This window comes from Rissa tridactyla, chromosome 4 (assembly GCF_028500815.1).
Source record: "Rissa tridactyla isolate bRisTri1 chromosome 4, bRisTri1.patW.cur.20221130, whole genome shotgun sequence".
NCBI lineage: Eukaryota > Metazoa > Chordata > Aves > Charadriiformes > Laridae > Rissa > Rissa tridactyla.
The window spans coordinates 52,386,708-52,408,570 of NC_071469.1; the positions used below are offsets into that span (position 1 = coordinate 52,386,708).

The 21,863-nt window shown below is 36.0% G+C and overlaps 1 protein-coding gene across 2 annotated transcripts in view; it reads right to left on the reverse strand.

Annotated features, from left to right (window-relative positions):
* PDHX (pyruvate dehydrogenase complex component X) overlaps positions 1–21,863 on the reverse strand; it is a 52,434-nt gene that overhangs the window by 18,445 nt on the left and 12,126 nt on the right. For both annotated transcript variants that reach the window (XM_054201106.1, XM_054201107.1), the window contains exons 4-8: positions 19,715–19,815; positions 10,458–10,663; positions 8,566–8,664; positions 6,027–6,210; positions 4,307–4,454 (exon numbers count right to left, since the gene is read on the reverse strand). In XM_054201106.1, coding sequence (XP_054057081.1) covers positions 4,307–4,454; positions 6,027–6,210; positions 8,566–8,664; positions 10,458–10,663; positions 19,715–19,815 — 738 coding nt within the window. The remainder of the gene's footprint in view (positions 1–4,306; positions 4,455–6,026; positions 6,211–8,565; positions 8,665–10,457; positions 10,664–19,714; positions 19,816–21,863) is intronic.

Genomic DNA, 21,863 nt, shown 5'->3' on the forward strand with positions numbered 1-21,863 from the left:
CAAATTCAATCTGCCAACTCCAGAACTACTTACACTGAAAGACCTCCAAGCTGACATCTCTTCTTTTTTTAGTCTCATTTCCTCCTCATTCTATTTTCCAGAAATGCAGCCTCCAATACATTGTAACAACTCTTATTTCCTTTCCTGTCAATCTTTCAGGCTCTCTTCCTTGTCAGCTTGGATTAGGTTATCCATCCTTTCAAAAGTTTTGTTAAACATAGCCCTACTTACTATCTAGAAAACTTAAAGAGGTCCTTTTACTCTTTCACAACTTTTCAAAGTCATTATCATATTTTGCTTTGAAAGTAATAACTGACTGATGATAACTAATGTCTTAAAACCAATGTAAATGCTGAAAGTAATTTAGAATTCCAAATGGCGTTCCTTAGTATTACTATCCCATGCAGCCTCTGAAAAAATTGTTCAGTAAAAAGTTAGGACTCAAGTTGAGTGAACATGCAGTAATTGATGATTAACAAACATCAAAAAGCATTTCTCTTTTTTCAGCCTGATGATCCTTGTGATTTGGTGTCAGTTTTCAAGGCTAGTGTTCAGATCCCTCTAACTGGCCTGTACAAGTATGAAGATATTTGTGGCCTGATTCTGTAAGTAGTCTCTAGGTTTCACAAACTTCAGTTAAACCTTAGAACATGCAGCATCTCTCAGAACTGGACCTAATTAGTGCAGATTAAATAAAGTCACAGCAATGTCAGCTATAGGTGGCCCCAGCTTTCACACTCTGCTCTGAATGCTTCGATAAAGGCGAAGAAAGCACTCAGTTTCTCAATCAGTACAGCAATAAAAGTGTACATTAAAACTATCCTGCTCTGCTATACTGAATGCAGAGTTCACATGGCTTCAGAAAACTATTATTTGAACCTGAACCTACAAGCTTTCAAACCGTGATAGCAATGATGAAGCTTTAAACCAAAACTTGAAGTGTCACATGTCACTGCCTTAAAAACATAAATATTCACTTTTCATTATTGTGGTAATGTCTAAAACAGCACACACTATTAATTCCATTTCTACTACTCTGTGTAATAATAAGGATACACATATAAAAGCTAAACTATTGAAAACAAATTATTTAAATGGTACCAGAAAAAAGGACTAATTCAACAACACCAAAAAGAATACACGTGATATTGTCTACGTACCTTCCTCTTGTGTAAAGAGCTGTATTATCGCATGAGTATCTTTAGTCTTAGAAATAAACTTTGGTCTTGAAAAAAAGTTTAGTGGAAAAAAACCCCAACCAAACACATTTCTCCTCATTATAAATAATGGGCCTTCTGAATTTTTTATCCAAGTAACAGAATTATTACCAGGCTATGTGTGCGTGTCTTCTTTAGCAAACAGAGCTTCGCTACTTGCTTATGCAGCCTGAACAGTGTGGAAAATGAGATTTCATAAAATGGAATGAATGAAAACTAAATTTATAAAGTGGCAGAGATTAATATGCACGCCTGGAACAGTATCCAAACTTTGTAGGTATTGAAAAGTCAAGTTTTGTGAACAAATAAATGATTCTTTTACCAGCATAATTAGCTAAGCCCCTCAAAAGAAAAAGCAATCAGTTTTTTCCCAATTTGATTTGAAAAGGGATCTCTCCTCTAAAAGAATGAAAATTAGTTTTAAAAGCCATGCCTAATTAGTTTGGCTGCAACTGATAAAGCAGACATCATCTGATCTCAACTGATTCCCAACAGATAAAACACAACAGATGTCATGTAATTTTAGGCAGAGATAAGATCCTGACAATTCAATAAAGCCTCTAGCCTCAGACACTAGAAATAAATATCCTTTGTGAAGAATATTCCACATTTTCTAGAAAATAAAGACCAGAAGAATCACTTACAGATATTGTGGTCAAATCATGATTTACATGATCTTGACTAATTTACCAAGTCCTGCCTTAAAACCAGATGGATTTCCGGAGAAGGCTACTCTTCCTGGACAGCTGCATCCAAACCTCATTTTTCAATGTATTAGAATTAGAGCTCTATAAACAAGCAGGAAAATGAAGGCAGGCATTGACCCCACCTGGGCCTGTCTCCCTTCCCCTCTCCTACTGCTTCCTACTTTGCAACATCACCTCAATTTTGCCCGAATAACTGTTTTACAGGTCTGATGCCAAAGTGTGTCATGTGGATTAGAACAGCTTAAAAGAACTCAAGCTTTGGCATCAGAAAGGATGAAGATACTACAGAGGCACAAGCAGCACTAGTTTTCAACTGTTTAATCCAGCATTTCTGTGAAGAAAAATATCTCCCAAAAATTGATAACCTCTGCAAGTACCTTAGGAGATAAGTGAAGATGTAAGTTGCGACTGAAAGGACAGGGAATTCATTCTTTTTTCCCCACAGTTTACCAGATTGGTGACAAAAATATGACCTTGCTGAGAAAAACAGTCTTATAGCACAACTACTCAACAATTCTCTCTCTGATCTTCATTACAGTCCTTTAAATTCTTGCTCAAGATGTGCATTTAATGGAAAATAGCCTTATAAGTGTGATGGAAAAAAGAAACATTACATTACAAAAGAAAATTTTTCCTCAGACTTAAATATCTCCAAGTCAAAAGAAAATTTTTCAAAGTCCTCTAACTTAAGGTGAGTTACTGAAGAGCAAGATGCCCTAGGTTAATACAAGTCTAACCTACTCAGCTGTAAATCTGGCTTGATCAAATTAATTTACAGCTGTCAAAGCTTTATGAAAATGTATGTTTGCATATTTCTGACACTGGTATTTATAAACAGATTGCATTTTGTTGGTGTCCTCTTTACAAAATATTAAACAAGATACCAAAATTAATAAAAAGAGAAGAGAGAGGGACAAGTGAGAGGGAAAAGATGAAAAAGGAAAAAAAAAAGAAGAAAGAAAAAAAGAGAAAAAGAAAAAAAAGAAAAAGAAAAAAAAATGAAAAATGCTAGTAACTAAGGCAAGAACTGACCTAATACAAGTGACTTCCTAAAGAGCTTCCACAGGTTTTGGTTTCACAAAGTATCAAATTGGAGCCACTTCTTGTAGATAACATTAAATCCATACATTGATCAAATATTTCTAAATATAATGAAATTCATTTAAATTAAGAAGATTATGATGTCAATGTAATGAAAATTTTCTTTCACGCTTTTTACCCAACTAAGTAGAAGTCCTTAAACAAAAAGATTAAAGACGCAAAACAATACTTTTGTGATATTTTGCATGAAAATGAAGTTTCTGCCTGAAGAGTGTTCTATTGAAAAAATCCTCTTGTTTTTTTTAAATGTATATCATACATATTTTGTTGAACTGAGATGTAGGAAAGAATATTCTAGTCCGCATAGTTAATTTTGAAACTATTAAAACATCCTGTTTGCACAATACACTCAACTGATTTTAGCAAAAATAAAAAAAGTTTTAGCAAGAACAAAGCAATCTTTGATTATGACTTTAAACTTCAAGAACGTTTTCTAAATAAGTCACTTCAGTGAACAGAAGTTTAGACAAAAAGGGACAATTTCTTAAATCTAATACATAAACATTTCTGTATAAGTAAGACACAGTGAAATGAAAATTGGGATTTACACATACACAGAGAGATTTATAGTTTTTAATCCAATTCTTAATGTATATTTTAAAATTATCCATTTTTCTGTGGGACAGATTTCTATTTCAACAGCTTAACATCGCTTTAAGCATATATATAAGTTTCAGTGAGAGAGATAAACCCGCCTCCTTCACATTAATACCATTAGATTGCCTTCCAGAGGCATCTACCCTGCACTGGATGGCACATGCTAAAAACTCACTTTCTTTCCTCACCATGGCTAAAGTCATTCTCACCCAGAATTTGAGAGGCTGAGTTAGCTTTCCTTTTCCACTAAATTCAACAAAGAGACCAGCAAAACTAAATTTTAACATTGTACCTAGAAGGACAGAGCATGTCTCTATTCTAATATGAAGTTTCCCCTATTATCTTTCACATGAATAATTTGAGATTTTAAACATCAAGAAACTAAACATTGCCACATCTGGATGGAAGGAGACAGAAAGCATAGCCCTGTATTAAACTGCAGTTGTCTACAGAGCATTGTGTTAGTTGCCAGGTAACACCTCTGTCTTCCTCTATCTTGGTAAATCGCCCAATTTAATAATCAAAGGCAACTACAGCTTGAGTCCAACATACAGAATGCCAAAAAGATTATTTAAATCCACAGTGTTCTGCCTCCGCAAAAATCTACACCTCCTGGGCAAGACATGTAAACAAGACAAAGTACACGTTAGTACCACGTTATAGTAATTCAGTTTAATCACTAACCTTTGGCCAATTCTTTTCTTAATCGCAAAATAGCATCAATATCACAGTCAGCAGCAGCATATGCATGAGGTATAGTAGTTTTAGACTCTGTTAATCTCTTAGCAATAACTCTTCGGATGTTGCTAGCTGGGATTTCTGTGAACGTGCCCTGAAAGAAATCATACGTTGCATATTAAATATCAAGATGGAAAATATTCTTCCCCTTTGCAACAGGACTCCATCATGGACTTGTTATCATCAATGACTCCTGCTCACTTCAAATGTCCCCTAGATATCAAAAAGCGATACATTCCAACTACAGAAATTAATATGATTAAGATCCATTGAGGGTTCTAGTCTATTCCACTTAACTTGGATCAACACAATGGGTTTTATAGAATAAAGACAGTTTAATTTTACAGTATAGAATTAATCCTACTATTCTATCAGGCTGCTAAAAAAAAAAAAGTATTTCCAAATATGCAGGCATTAATTCTCAGCCAGAGTATATAAGCACTGTTCAACCTGTCAGACCCGGCATATTGCTCAGAATATGCTTTGTTCCATTTCAGTTATAATGGAATATTTCCTCAGTACGCTATTGCTTATGCAGTTCCTCAAGTGGTTGCTTAAGACAAGCTTTACTGCATATCTTTTTTGTTATTCTTCTCTCTCCTTCCAGATATAATCAGTAATCTTTCAGTGCAGAGGTTTTCTCAAATTCTTCATAAAAGCAAGTCAACTTTCAAGGAATCTCTTGAAATACCAGAAACTACAGAAAACAAGAAAATAAGTGATTCTGTAAAACATTATTTTGTATACCTCATGTATAGCACGTATACTACATACTGACTAGTACTCAACACAAAACAAATTGCAATATGTATGCTCTGGTGCATTCATAGAAGCATTTCTTTCTGTAATAGAAAAATATCGAAGTTTGAGCTTTCTGTGCTGTTTGGTTCTTTGCGGCATGAAAAAAAAGCAGCACTTTCTGAATATTAGGAATTATAGCTACTTTGTAAACTTCAGCCTGTAAAGATATTTCAAATTTAGTTCTAGAGCCAGAAAGTTCCCCGCCCCATTTATCGCAAAAGCTTTTCAATTTCTACTAATGTGCGTTTATTCTTTAAAAAATAATTTCTGGTATTTCTAACATTCCAAATTAACACAGAAACTGTATTTAGGCACTAGAGTTTGCAAAATTACTCTTCAAAGCAACCACTAAGCCCTTCCCTTCCTCATTTCCTCAACTCATCAATGGATATTTACATATACTTATATTGCAGGAAAGTAAACAAATGAAGTACAGTAAAAATAACTCATGATTCAAGTTTCTCCTAGCTTGGAAATACATACTGACATACTGATCCTCCAGGGATTGAAGGAGAGGGTGTATTGTTGATTTCCAAACTAGCGGCATCTTCTTATTTGGGGACTGAAATAAAACTGCTGCCTCTCTAGCTTTCCTCTTTCCAAGGACTGCAACGTAAACTTTTTCATGGCTTCAATTTGCAAGTTACACAAAGTAGTGCGTGGACCATAATTTCAAGAGCTCTGCAGTTCGAATTACGCTGCCTTAGAATCACTCAAACATACTAAAAACTGCACATACCTGGACTTGACATCTGGGAGGCCTTTGTTTTCTTGTCTCTATAGTTCTGGAAATCTCATATAGCTACTTAAGTAGCCATGGCTATACTTAACTGCAGCAATGTTGAGGACTTAACAGACATCTTACCGGTGCAGCAGGTTGTCCTGGTGTGGAAACTAATGGAACTGCCGGCCTTGGATAAGCAGAAGTCACAGCTGTTGCTTGTGAAGCAGAAGGCACCACAGTAGGCTGAGGAAGAGCTGGAGAAACCACAGGTTTCAATTCACTGGGTTTGCCCTTGTGCTTCTCTTGCAGAAGTTTGAGAGCATCCCTGGTAATTCAACACAGTGAAACACTAACAACAAAGAAACTGTTTCAAAAATTCCCGAAATATTACTATTCCATTACTTATTTTAATTAATTAGATACTCCTGTGCATTTAAATTTATTGCCAAACCAAACATTAAGAAGGTGATTTTTATTAACTAATATGAATTTTGTGTCTCTTGTGATATCTTTTTAGTAAATTCTTATTAACTTCTGTGAATAAAAGGACTTGACTATGTAGTAACAGAAAACATTTGTTTTAGTGAAGCATAACATTCATCATCACTAACTGTGAGTGTACAAAGTAATTTGTGAATTGCCCTAGCAATTCTTCTAAATAAGATGTCAGAATACACTGACTCGGGCTATAAGGTCTCAAATAAAAGCTGATTCATTATATTTGTAATCATTTGAATTTAATGTAATTAATTAGTGCTCACTGAAAATTGAGCGCATTTATCATTCAAGTCTCTGTATCTTTCTGACAAATATGCACAAACACGTGTAAATAGTATACAAGTCCATACTTCATAAGCAATTTGAAAGATAGCACAACACTAAAGAAACAAAGCCAAAAACTGAGTAACATCTAACAGTCCCCAAGCATTCTCCCAGGGTCCTTATACTGATATAGCTATCACCACAAAAATTCCCTCTAGTGGGCACAGTATGACAGACATAAGTCATACTTACATACACCATCTTTAAGCTATAATATTATATCCACCCTAGGTGCACTGCATTTATGAAGCAACACGCTAAAGATTAGCACCTCTGAGGCTAAACAGAAGACTGCATTTACACCATCACTGCCAATTGTAAGGGAAATAAACTATAGTAAAATTTCTGTTTTGCAGTTGTAACTGCACCTATACTTAGCAACTTGTTAAAAGAGCTGTATCAGTCAGATCTCCTCTCTTTATGTTCCAGATCTGATAACAAAAGTCTATATCTTATCTCTATCGCTTTAAAAGACATCACCACAGCATGTACACAAAGGCTTACATACACAAAGTTTTATTACATAAACTGGTAGAGAAAATTAGAAATAAGTGTAAAAGTCAGACTACTGAAAACCACACCATGGCTTCAAAACATAACCCATAAATATTAAACAACAAAGCTATCTGATTTCATTAGATTACTGCTTGAGTGAGAGTCTATTCTTGAGTGAGAGTCAATGCTTTGTGTTGCTAATTTTTTGTAGAAAGGACAAAAATCTCAGAACAAAATTATGCATTCTTAGTTCTTCCTAACAAAGTAGCACTCCAGAATCACAAACTGAAAACTGAACACTCTGTATGCTGTATATAATGCCTTTTACTGATTGGTGACTTGCTTCAATTTATTTTTAGCTTCAATACATACTCCAGGAAATTATATTAAAAATAAAAAAATGTTTAAAATGACTGAGTTCAGGATGTAAGTTTGTCATTATTAAAGTTGTTACTTGTTTTCTCAAATTAACACGTTAGCCAAAACTTGTTTTAAAAATAAGCATTTAGTATTTAACCGAATTACTGTATCAGGGAAAAAAATTAGATTTCATTGAATGAAAATCATCCCCTAGCATTACAATTTGTCAGAAAAAAAAATAACTGCATGACATAATACAACTTTTCTAGTTAACATATTAGAAGCTACCAAAAATTACTGAAGGGTTTTAACTTGGCAGTCATAAGACAGACCATCTGCTCATTATACTCTATAATACATAAAATAGAGCTTTTATAAATTCTTATATATTTTAAGGCTAAGGAAATGCTTTAAAATTACTGCCACATACTATGCAAATGACAAAAACCAGATGGTCCTACCTATCATAGCCAAGTCTAAATGCTTTAATAACGTTGGTGGCTTTTACTGTGTTAACTGAAAAATATATTGCCAAAATTGAGCTGATTTTTAGATTGCAATATTCACTCAGGAGTTTCTGAAACTCATGCATGAGTATGAGATACAAAAACTATAAAACATACATATATAATATCAAATTTCATAGAATGGTTTGGGTTGGAAAGGACCTTAAAGATCCTCTAGTTCCAAGCCCCTGCCGCGGGCAGGGACATCTCCCACTAAACCAGGCTGCTCAAAGCCCCATCCAGCCTGGCCTTGAACACTTCCAGGGATGGGGCAGCCACAACCTCCCTGGGCAACCTGTTCCAGTGCCTCACCACCCTCCTAATATCTAATCTAAATCTCCCCTCTCTCAAGTTAAAACCGCTGTACTCCCTGATAAAGAGTCCCTCCCCATCTTTCCTGTAGACACCCTTTAAGTACTGGAAAAAAAGCAGGCTTTTTAAATAATGGAATAAATAAGAGAATATGAGGTTGTAGCTTTACTGAAATATCTACGTACTCTTTAGTGAAGATTCCTCGAGGCCCAGAAGGTGTAATATTGCTTGGGTCTAGTCCATGCGTCTCCACAATGTTGCGAGCTGCAGGACTTAAGCGAACCCTACAGAAATAAGGAGAAAAACAGACTATTTAAACAGTAAGATTAACTTATTTAATTTAACGTATATCAAAAGAAACTACACAATATATGCTTCATTGCAGACGCAACAGCTGGGGAAGAAAACAGAGTTCTGTACAAAGGGCGTGATCCTAAAACTGAAGGCAGGCTGTGCCCCCTCACTAGCTTCACTTGGCTAGCTGTAATTGCATCATTAATGCAGCTTAGTTCTAATTTTAACATCACCTTTGCCCTAGCTTCAATTTTATTTTATAGGACTGATTTAGTGAAATGGCTACTTTTTGGGAAAGCACAAGCCATACAGATGTAGTTGCATAATCAGTGTCTGCTTTAGAAGCCCTCCCACACTCAAACATTTTAATCACCATATACCTAAGATACACTACAATACTAGTAAACCTGTACCTGCCATCTTGGCCTAGATGGAGTATGTCCAGTCGTAAAATTTCTGCCTAGTAACAGAAACAGTGATCAATTACAAAGCATGGTACATAGCTACAGAGTACCCAGTGCACCTTAGCATGAGTTGCTTTCTGAAAAAAGCAAGAAAAAACAACACGTAGAGATTTCAGAATTCTTAGGTACAAAAGCAGCATCATTTTCATAAAAGAATAAATACTTGGTTTCAAGTCGTTCCACAGAATCTCCAATAAGAACTGTCCTCAAGCCCTTGCCAAAAAAACCCATGTCATAAATGATCACTCAATTCCAAAGATGCCGATACATTTTTAATTAGGAGTTGCAGTGAAACAGATGCACTTCTGACCTTCTCTGGTGCTAAAACTCAAGACTTAATCCTTTCAAGGATTCTGTCCTCGAAGTTTGGGCAATGACCTCAATTAGTTGCCTTTCATTTGCATGAGAAGAGCCCAAATGCTGATAGCAAAAGTAAACCTAGCAAACCGATTAGAAAAGGTAATGCGTTTTTTTTTAAAAAAAACAAACAAACAAAAAAAAAACCACACACACAAAAAACCAAAACCCAAACCAGAAAAGCAAAAAAACCTGAAAACAATCAAAACCAAGTAGTTTGTGTAGCAGATGCTACCAAAATTAGCTTCCTATTCTTTTCCTTAATAGGTTGCAATTTTACAGCTTTTGTGTTATCTCAATTCACTCCAAATAAGGAGCGATACCTCCAAATAAGGTACATCTTGTGACACAAAACACTGATTTATAGATTACTGTTACCTGACTAACACTTTGGGGTTAATTTACTCTCCCTTTAAGATGTTTGCAATGCTTAGGGTACCCTAACAGATCAAAACAAAACTATCAAAGAGCACCTAAAAGCACACTTTTAAGTTTTTCACATTCCATTGTTATGAAAATAAGACATTTTTTCTAATATTAAGAGTGCAAGAACGTGGAAGGGTTTTGGAGTATGCCATTAGTTTGTTTGTTTTTTTTATCCTAAAAAAGAAATACAGAAGTTACAGGTAAACTGAGCATCTGATGCATAAGCATTAGTGTTCATCGTACATAAACACAACTTCTTCCTAATCTAAGCTTAGAATTCTTCATAAAGGAATTGAATGTCAGACTAAAAGAATAAATATCCACCATAGAAGGTGTTCCAATAAAACTATGTTGTTCAAATTGACTTACTGGGCTTACAAGCAAAAAAATATTCTGGCAAGCTTTACCACCTCACACATATTAAAATACTCAAACAGCTTAATATTAAGTAAAAAGGGACAAAAGATTCTTCTTGTTTCAGCCCTACTGATTTAGCTAAATAAGAGTTCCATTTCATAACAAACATAGAAACTTACAGCAATTTTCCAGGTTCACGGTCCAGTTTAGGAGGGGATAAAACTGAAGGACCTGCAGGTGTTGAGGTAAGCGCAGGTGCTGGTGGAGCAAGAGAAGATGGATCACTACCATCAGCTGGTATTTCAACTTGCTTCCAGTCCTGTCCTTCCTCTACCAGCAGACAGATTAGTGAGCCCAAGCGTACATTTTTGCTTCCTTCTTCCACCTAAATTTAAGGCAACGAGAATATTGTTACATATTGCGCTGTGAAAGTTTCAGGCATATTAATGACACTTCATCAAGAAAATATATTGCATTTTATCCCTACTATTAATAAGATGACACATGACTGAAATGAATTACCGTTGCTCTTATAAGGAGAGGAATATTAACGTATTCCCCAAAATCCCATACATCTGCAGTTAGCATTCAGAAATCAAAGTAAGGAAGTTACAGACCATTGAGTACCTCCAAGACAAGGCAACAAAAAGAGAACAAATCCCACAACTACAGTAGCACCCCATTACTTCCTTTTGAAAAAGACAACATTCACTTTCCACTAACTTCCACCTCTAAGTTTGTCTATTTTAACATAACTGGTGCCAAATAACTAGTCTGTCCACCAAGAAAGTAAAAGCACTTATGCAATATGTAAACCACCCTTTCAAAGAACATCTGACAAGAAATCTTACAGAAAGATAAATATAATCTTATCTAAACGTAACCTAATTAGATTGGATAAAGCCAATCTTTTCTAGATATTCCCTTTAAAATGAAAAGATATCTATATCACAGTCAAAATATCTCTTTGATGCTTTCACAGATAAAGGTATAGCAATCATGTTAACTTAACAACCTAATGAAGGCTGCCTCCTACAGTCTCTGAAATGGTTACAGAAGTACAAATCTTCAGGTTTTCAAATGCAATAACATTTTCAGGGCATCAGGCCAAATGTAAAGACAGCCCACAGGTAGCCAAACACAACTTAGACTGTACCAGCCCAAATACAGTTTATTTGCTAACAAAGGAAATGGACATTACATTTCCATCATAAAGCCATACTGCACAAACATTGCCTCAAGTGGAGCTTGTATACATCTGCAATGCTGACATTTTGCCCAAGAAAATGCAAATCACTGTCATTTGAAAAGTCTAGAGACAGACTGTCCTGGTTCTGGCGGGGATAGGGTTAATTCTCCCCAGGCTCCGGCAGGGACACGGGTATTCCATGACAGGTGAGCCATGCCCACTCAGAGCTGCGGTGGAGGGGAATCACAGCTGCAAGCAGGCTAGGGCGGGCTAGGGCATCCGGGGTGGCTAGGGCATCCGGGGTGGCTAGGGCATCCGGGGTGGCTAGGGCATCCGGGGTCCAGTCGGTGAGTGGCGGTTCCATAACATTCCTCTGTCCGTGTTATTGTTGCTGTTTTCTTGTTCCCTTTGCTGTTCTGTTAATCTGCCTTTGTCTCAACCCACAAGTTTTGCCTTTTTCTTCTGATTCTTTCCCGTATTGGGAAAAATTTGAGAGCGGCACGTGGCTCTTTGCTGCCATCCGAGGCCAAACCACAACAGACACACAAAATAAAGTCATACATAGTACCAGGTATCATAATTGTGTTTTCTAGGCACTTAAACACTAATAAATAAAACAGAATGCTGTAAAGACTGTACTAGGCAGATGCAACTACTAGAATTGTTATTACTCAGATAAAATTGTTGTCTGCACAGTTAACTCCACTGACAGAATATATCAGGTTTCACAGGATTACTCAGCTCTGACACTAGAAGGACCAACACTCGACCTATGAAGGAACAGCAAAGGCGATTTGTTCTCGGTATGTTCTGATAAAACATCTCACATTTACAGTTTTGCCAGTTTACTTCTTTTTTCCCCCCGTATGAACATTAGGTAAATTCTAGTGTAATACTTCTTTAAGAGTATTTATTACATGAAAAAAATTATTTAAGACTCTGTTCAGTATTTCTTGTTCTGATCTCTTGATGCATTCTTCTCCATTAATATTCTGAAAAGCTTCATTTTAGAGAAGAAAGTCTGAAGAGTCCATCAAAACTTGATCATATTTTATTTTTACTGAGATGACTTCAAAGTACTCGGGGATGACAGAATGCCATCCAAAAGTCCTGAACTGATTTGTCTAAGGCTGAAAGATCCTATTGAAGGCCCATTGATAAACAGATTTATAAAGCTACGTTTAATTGCAGTGTTACAATCAAATAAACGCAGCTTGAAGCCAGTACAAACACAATCTACCTAACCTAGTCAATGAAACACAAAAAATAGGAAAAAAAAACAAAAGAAAACAAAGCTACAAACATACAAAATACTGAAGTTATTCGCTTTAATAATTTTACGGCATTATCACACTTAGCACTGAATAAGGTATTTAGAAAAACTGTTTATCAGCATAATACTCAGATGTTTGATCCATACTGCCGTGGTTCAACCCCGACCGGCAACAAAGAACTGCGTGGTCCTGTCGCTCACTCCCCCCAGCGGCAGGATAGCAGAAAAATTGGAAGAAAAAGGCAAAACTCGTGGTTGAGATAAAGGCAGTTTAGCAGAACAGCAGAAAACAACAACAATAATACTGACAGAGGAACATACAAAACATTATTAGTGTACCATCGGTCACCGACCAAACCCGGGATGCCCCAGCCCGCTCCCAAGCGGCGATTCCTACCCCCTCCCCCAGCCAGCCCCTCGCCCATGGCCTGGGCATGGCGGCACAGAACAGCGCTTTGGCCAGTTCGGCTCAGACGAACGCCCCCCCGCTCCATCTGTGTCCCATCCCAGCTCCTTGTGAAAATTAATCCTATCCCCGCCGGAACCAGGACACACACCAATGACGATGCAAAACAGGCATGTCCCCCCAGGTTCAAAATACTCCCCACAACATATTAATATGCAGCAGTTAACCTTTTTCTTTCTAAAATGAGTAAACCAAATGTTTTTGCACGTCTTGTCTTTTCTTTACAAAGGCTTGCACATATAACAGAGAACCCTTTTATAAGCAGTCTACATATTGTAACTGAATAGACAAAAGCAGCACTGCGACACGGTTGTGGTGTCAAGTCCTTACCACTATTTTGGTGTCGGAGTGCTTTAATGGTGCAACAACAACACATGCAGAAATCCAACTGGGATGACTGAGCCTTCAGAAACATAACACAATACTTTAAACACTAGTTAGGCTTTGTGTATAACTCAGCATTATATGAGCATTCAAAACCATCAATGTTGTCAACTTTAACTCTTCAAAGCAAGCCAAATGCGTTTTTTCTTCCGTTCACCACTCCAAGAGAGTTATGTGAAACTCCAGCATTCCTTATTTTCCAATGCAAGCGTCCAGCCCAGATGACTGCAGAGTTTATACTTTTAAAAAATGTATGCATGTATTTTAAAAAAAAAAACGTTTTTAAACACACAACCTTTGCAGTTCAGAACTAGAATAGACAAAGAAAAATTGTTATTATTTTGCTTAACTTTCCATCTCCTGGATTTTTGAGTCACTTGTACATTTTCATAATTCACAATACCAGAGAACCTCTCTGCATAAATCTCAATGAATCACAGAATCCCAGATGCAGAAAGAGCTGAAATAAGCAGTTTCACAGTACTTCTATTACTGTGTGTATGCATAGCCAAGAAGAGTCAAAAAGATCCTAACTTTGCTGACAAACCAACAAAACACAGATGAGACATGACACCGAGAAAAAAATTGGAGACTAGTGCACAGAGGAATAAAGTTCCCTCAGAGCTGTTGCCACTGCAATACAGTGCTTTAGTCACTAAAACACATATACCAAAGTAGAAGTTTATTTCCTAAACTGGGATGAAGGTGGACAGAACTTACGCTGGCTCACTCCACATTGGAAGTTTCAGTTCATACCAATTCCCATTAGGTCACAAATAAGAAAATTATAATGGATATTAAATCCTGTTCTTAAACAATCAATCATCACCTGGTCTTGGTCCAAAGTGAACTAATAAGTATTTTAGGCAAAAAAGTTAGTGTTAATTTAAGTAGCAACTCTACTGAAAGAATAATCACCATTCTGAAACAATCCTTCTAATACTTTCATTCAGTCATTTGATCTTTTACTGCATTTTACACTGAATCAGATGCGATCACTAGAAGACCTATTCGGACAGAATATAGGTGTATCTGTTTTACTGTTAGCCTGCTCTTTCTTAAACCATACATGCTTTCATTGTACAGTCTAGAAAAAAAAACAAAACAAACAAGCAGGGTTACAGAAGTTGAATTCATTTACCCTAATGAACCTTCTATCTTTAAAGGTAAAAAACAAAGTGCTAGGCATATACCATGTTTATTTGACTTGGTTTTCCATACTGAACTCAGTCAAGATCTAGCAGAATTGTAGTTGGCATCAAAGAACAAAGAATCAGCGAATGGTTCGGGTTAGAAGGGACCTTAAAGATCCTCTAGTTCCAACCCCCCTGCCATGGGCAGAGACACCTCCCACTAGACCAGGATGCTCAAAGCCCCATCCAGCCTGGCCTTGAACACTTCCAGGGATGGGGCATCCATAGCTTCCCTGGGCAACCTGTTCCAGTGCCTCACCACCCTCCAAATATCTAATCTAAATCTCCCCTCTCTCAAGTTAAAACTGTTACCCCTCATCCTATCACTACACTCCCTGATAAAGAGTCCCTCCCCATCTTTCCTGTAGGCCCCCTTTAAGTACTGGAAAAAAAGCAGGCTTTTTAAATAATGGACTTTCCAAGTTTATGAAGATTCCTCTAGGTTCAATGGAAGAAATAAGGGAATGGTTGCCTCATTTCTTTCAGGAAGTGAGTAACTTCAGCCAGATGCTGGCAACTCAAATGCATCAAACATTCCTAATTTCCCATCGACTACATCACATCTGAAACTTCTGAATGGCCTTTGGAAGCGCAGTCTTTTCAATAAGAAATCACCTCACCATCCACAAACCTGAGACAGCTTAATGTTATAAACGTTACACAAACATCTACTGAACACCCAGTATAGTGCAGAAATATCCACAGGATACTGCAGAAAGACTACTAAGGATCATACTTGAGCTAGGAAAACAAACAGTCAGAAATTTTCTTATTACTCCCCTATTATTGTCTAAAACATCAGGTTTCTTCTGTACTTGTAGGAGACTAGAATGAAAGCCTATTTGTATATCTATTCTGTACTCTATTACACTAGTTCTAGATTACAAAAAGGGTGATTGAAAGAATCCATTAAAGACTGGTTTGCATAATAACCTGTTCATGTTACTCCAGTACAGCTGCCTCTCTTTCCTTAATCTGAAAGACATTATAGTTATTTTCCACCTCCTGGCATCTCCTTCTCAGACTCAGCTCTTGGTCCATGATTGTTATTGGATGATGTGGATATCTTGGCTAAGGCTGTGTGTCACTGCTCCATGATAGTGATATCATGTAGTTGCTAAAAAGTCTGGTTTTGATCTATCAAAAAACGTGCCACAACAGCAATACACAAAGAAATTTTGGAATTTGGAACGCATTCAGAATACAAGACAGGAAACAGGAAAAACACACCTTCTGAAATATTAATGCTACCTGTAGTCGTCATGAATTACTATTAAAGAAACTTGAAAAAAAATCAATATTGGAGTCTGCTATTCTTGTCTTAACGTCTCTGGGAATCACTCTTTAATACTTTTGAGAGAGAAAATCCCCTTATCTCCTTTTCACATAATCTAACAAAGCAGTACCTGTAAATGCAGAATAGATACTTCATATTAAAAAAAGTAAAGAGGTTGCATAAGTTTTTGTCAAGACAAAGTAAGATGCAAATTAGATGCAAACTCCAGACAAAATTAGATGCAAAAAGATTTTCAGAAACATTATAAATTGAAGAGAATTAAAAATAGTGAAAGCATTACTCACCCAGCAATTATGAAAATAATTATATGCAGACTAAAAACACATCTAAAAATATGTCCGATGTGAGATTTTGTCCTGGGATAGTGAAGAGTGAAGAGAAGAAAAGTCAATGAAGGAGCATCTCCCTACTTCATCTTAGTGAAAACCTATACAGTAAATTCAATTTTATTTATAGTTCCATAGAAATTACTTTTGTCAATTAAAGTTTCACATTGAAGGCTGGATCTCTCAGTTGGGACTTACTGTTGATACAGGAGGGGCTTTTTTTTTTTTTTTGTCAATACAGCTTTTCACTAGGGTCTAGTAGTGGATAATCTACTAGTGGATAATTCTGTAACTGCGGTGTCTTTACTCTAAACCACCACCTCTGTTCAGCAAAGAATTTTCCCTTTCAAGTTCAACTCTTGTTAAATTTTATGTTTCCATCTCAACATTTTTTCCACTCCCTTCCCTCCCAACCTACCAATTTGACCAAAAACTTTGACAGATGACTAAACATTTTGATGTAATTTTGACTAAACACTTTGACAAATAATCTAGTACACATATAGCAAAACAATTTCTCATAATTTTTTATTTATTTTATTCAAAGTTCTTCCAATTCACCCTATTGTTTAATTATTGTGGAGGGAGAGAAGAAAAAGCTGCAATACTCAACCAGCATGGAAATAAGACTGTTCTGAAAAATTCAAAAAGTGAGGAGTTTGGGAAGACAAAAGCATAAAAAAAATGAAGAAACAAAATTTTAGTCCTCCCAAGCAAACCACAAGGATGGAGTCTTGTGAGAGTAAGGAAGACAGACTATCATGCACGTGTGTTCTTTCAAGTGTGGCACAGACTAGCCTATAAGCACCATGAAAGTTTTGAAAATGTGGTTTGCAACAAAAAATTAATTACAGCTTTATTAATGATTTCCACATACTAGAACAGCAAAAGACCATTATTGTATTGCTGGAAAGTCAAATTTTCAAACAGCACAATTTCTATATACGTATCATTTAGTCTTTAATAATATGCTTTCTTGTATTTCTTCTATTTTCAATGAAGCTATATCAAGATGTACAAATATGTACAAAGAGATGAAGTTTCATCTCTGGGCCATTCCTGCTTCATCATTTTTTGCGGCCTTTCATTTATGGTTGGGGTGGGTTTTTTTATGATATAAAAGATATATAAGGAATGAGACAAAGAATTGAAAGGAAGTATCAAAGACAACTGAATCTTGTCCTGCAGAACTGAAATTTAGTCCTTTCTGATACCAAGTTCCTACACAATACAGGGGGAGTAATTTTAAACCAGACTGTTCGCATGAACATTAATGACGCATTCTTTATATCTTGAATGCAGGAGTTGAAACTCTGTTGTACAAGTTGAAGTATGAAAACTTGCAGTGGAAGCTACAACAGTATTTAAATACAAAGCCCAACTAGACAAAAGCCCTCTACAGTCACTGTAAGAGTAACATGGCAACAGGGTGGCACCACATAGCTGCATAGCTGTGCATCCCCTCTGTACCAAATCATGCTGGACTGCACATAAGTAAAGGCAAACATCCACGCCTGCTGCAGGGTGTTCATTTCACACCAGGTTCAAGAGCACTTTGTAGATGCAATTGGTTGTCCAAGAATCCAGGTGGTATGCAAGGGTAAGGCCCCAGAGGAAGGCAAACACTACAATGCTGGAAACCCGAGTTATTAAGCAATGCTTCAAGACACAAAGAAAGAATACAAACTAAATTAATAACCCTGGAACAACCAAACCTCATATACTGCATATCAAGACAGTCAAAGTGTCTGTCACACACTCTTAGAGTTCAGACAAAATAACAGTACTAATATTCATTTTAACACGTCTACCACCAAAAAAAGCTAAGAAGCTGCACAGTGATTCAAGTACATTTCTTCAGTATCCTATGGTTTGAACATTACAAAGTGTTTCGTAATTCTTCTTGGAGACACTAGAACATAGGTAGGATGTTTAAGTGTGATAAGAAGCTCTTTATATATCAGTATATGCCTTAAACCTGAGAAATATTATGCTGCAGAATCTTTTTTTTCCATATAGCTGCCTATTTGACTGCCCAACTAGTTTTTCTACAATTGTAATTAAGTTGTTTTATCTTAACAAAATTGCAAATTCACTGCAAAATCATCTTTAAGATTATCCATGGTTACCTACCTAATTTCTAAAAGGGACAAAGAAAAGATATCAGTCTTTTTCTTGACAGTACTAGAGGCTAGCTGACAGTTTAAGGCTTCACAGGATAAATAAGAGAATTCCACAGATCAGGATGTTGTTTGGGGAAAACTTCAGAAAAAGTGGTAAATATTGAAAGGGAATCCTTTCCTTGTCCTTATATAAAATTAATAACAACTTTCCCATTATACGTATTTAATGGACAAGATAGTTTCCCTTAATTTTTAAGCATCAAATAAGAGCTTTCAGAAAATGTAATATTTACTTTTACACTGAAGCAGCAACAGAAGGCCTCAGAATTACAGCCCCACCCTTCTAAATTCTAAGAAGAATTAACATGAGGTCATTTTGAAATAAGAAACATTTTTCAAAAATGTTAGAAAAGAGGAAGAGATACAGAATTTGACTTGTCTTTTTAGAATACAGTACGTATCGAATAGCACAGGACTGGCAAGCAGACCTTAAGCAATGCAGGGTTAGAACTAAGTTCTTCATCCAGATCTCTATAGTCCAGTTGTTATTGCTTCCATCTTGGTACAGAACAGGATTTAAAAACAAACACAAACAAGGAACCCAAACAAACTGAACATTATCTCTCATATATGCACATACAGGCAAATATTCCAAAATTATGTTCAGATAACTTCACATTCATCCCAGTTCTTGTTCTTCATATTAAGCCTGATCAATCTAATTTTAAGAACACAGGAAATTAAAAATTCTAAGAATTGTCATCTGTGTCAGTCCATCTTGTATAATGTTTCATCTTCAATGGCCAGTAGAAGATAATCTAGCACAGAGATCACACATCCTGGGTAAAATACCATCCAAAACACTGTATTCCAACTAACTGATTGTAACTTGTTTTTCTATAACTCAGAGTAAGATATGTCAAACTGCAATGTTTCATGAACACAATTCATAAGGTGCAAAACATACAAAACAACATAATTCAGTCAGGTTAACTGAAAATCAATAAAACATATAGAATCATGTACCATGTACCAGTAGTCTGGTAGATGTACAAAATAAATATAGCAATTAAGTGCATTATTTTGAAAGCTTAGCAGAAGGAAATTTAGCTAAATAACCTAGGTTTTGAGGCAATATGCTAAAAACAGTCTGACTAGAAGTTACATCATCCTACTCATCCCTACCAGTATTTTAGCCAATATGCCATCATCACTTGATTCCATGGTAACCACCGCTTTGTCTGTTTCAATTTCACACAGTGCATCTCCAGCAGTCACTGTTTCACCTGCAAAACATAGCAGAGCTTAAGAACACTTAGCCTAAACTTCCTTTCAGATCTATCTAACGGTAGAAGACATTTATACATATAATACAGCCATTTTACAGTCTTTAATACATTCTACAGCTAGTTGATCCATCATCATTTATCATATTGTATCTTTCATTTCCAAATAAAACACTAAGATTCAGAGACACAAACTGCTGCAAGCAGAACATCAACATGTTCCAAAGACTGATGTTTACAGTTAGTTTTCCAAGAGGAAGTACACACACAATGATGTTTATTTCCAGAACACCATTACTCAGTAACACTGCCATGAATAAAATCTTGAGCCTTCCATATTTATTGCTAGCCGTAAGTCAAAGCAAGCTATTTAAAACTAATTTTTTAAGACAATGGCCACAGGCAACATCATCTTTAACTAAGTACCACAGTTCTCTAGTTTGTATCTACACTATTAAATATACTCAAATAAAAACCTCAGGCACTTTAATCACTTTGAAAAGCGTGCCTGCAAGTTTGTTTCCTCAATCTCCTATACAGTTAAAAAGAGTCTTCTAGGAAAATACTTACTTTGTGAAACAAAAAGATGCACAAGTGTTTGAAATTGTTTTCGCTACATTACACAAATCCATGATTAATTTTGAAGTATACTCTTCCTCTGCTTTTGAGGAATATCTGTATCTGCTAGCACCCCATAAAGATATTATGGGTCTGGATTTTTTCAAGAGATCAATACTGACTAGATGGCCAACATTAAAATTGAAGTTACATTGAAAAACTTCGAGGTAGTTGAATGTTTTGGCCTCCAGCAAAATATGATACCCTTTTCCTTATAGAGCGCTGAAAAATAGGGACAATACATACAAGCTTAACACATGACTACAATTTTTATATAAAGTAAAATTTTAATACTTCCCCAGTACCAGAAATGCTGCAACAGTATTATCTGTATAAGCATTTAATTCTTGATATCACACTCTGTTGTACTTCAGCATCAGAATAAACCTAGTGCAGGTTACCACCTGTATTGAGGTAAGAGATAAAACACTTTCTTTTTTCTTTTTTGTTAAATAATTACTTCCTGTTTCAGGACTACCTGAATTGAAGGCAAAAATTAAGTGTTGTGTGATCCTTGTGATCTCTGTAGTAGTAAACAATGGAAACATTCAAAGCTCGGGCACTTATATAGTCTTTTAAAGTCATAAATGTTCCTATTACCGCTCTTTGCAAATCAAATCCAAGTTCACAGAGCACAGAGACAAGTCCCTGGAGGTGATGTCTCGGAAGGCAGCAGTTACACCGCGTGAAGAAACTGCTAGCACTGTTGGCTATTCTGTTTCCTGCCCACAATAACAAGAGGATTTCAGTCTCCTGGGCTATCAGTCTATCATCTTTCATCAACATTAAATTCATACATAATACATATATGTATTTAGAAACACAGTTTTATTTTTATGAGAACAACTTTTTTATCCACAGGAATCAACATGAAACTGCATTAACAGTGAGAAAGAAATAGTGAAGCTGTCAATTAAATTCAGCTTTTTTCTTTCTGCAGTACTGAAATCATCTGTCCATCCTGTGAAACCGTAAAATGGAAACATTTGATATTTATATAAAGAGCAGAAAACCTATCAAAACAGTATTCTACTGAACCCTGCTGGTTGTACAAATGGAAAAAACATTTCATAGGCAACCATCAGCTTTCTTCTGTCAATTATTTTAAAATATTTATTTTCTTGGATATTTGATTATGAAAAATTTATATTCAGTAATGCCACTACATTTACATGGCCAGATCACTGGAGGATTACGCAGTTATGAGCATCCCTTGCAGATAGGAATATAAGCATTAAATCACTTTGCTTTTTTCTTCAAAAGTTATCTTCACTTTTTTTAATGTTGTCATTACGCTTATTTTCCGGACTGCCAGAGGGGAAAAAAAAATTAGGAATTAATTATGGTCACAGATGTGCCAAATAATATACTATATTCAGTCTTGGTCTTGTCTCTAAATAGAAATCAGAGCAATAAAAGTCCTAAAATAG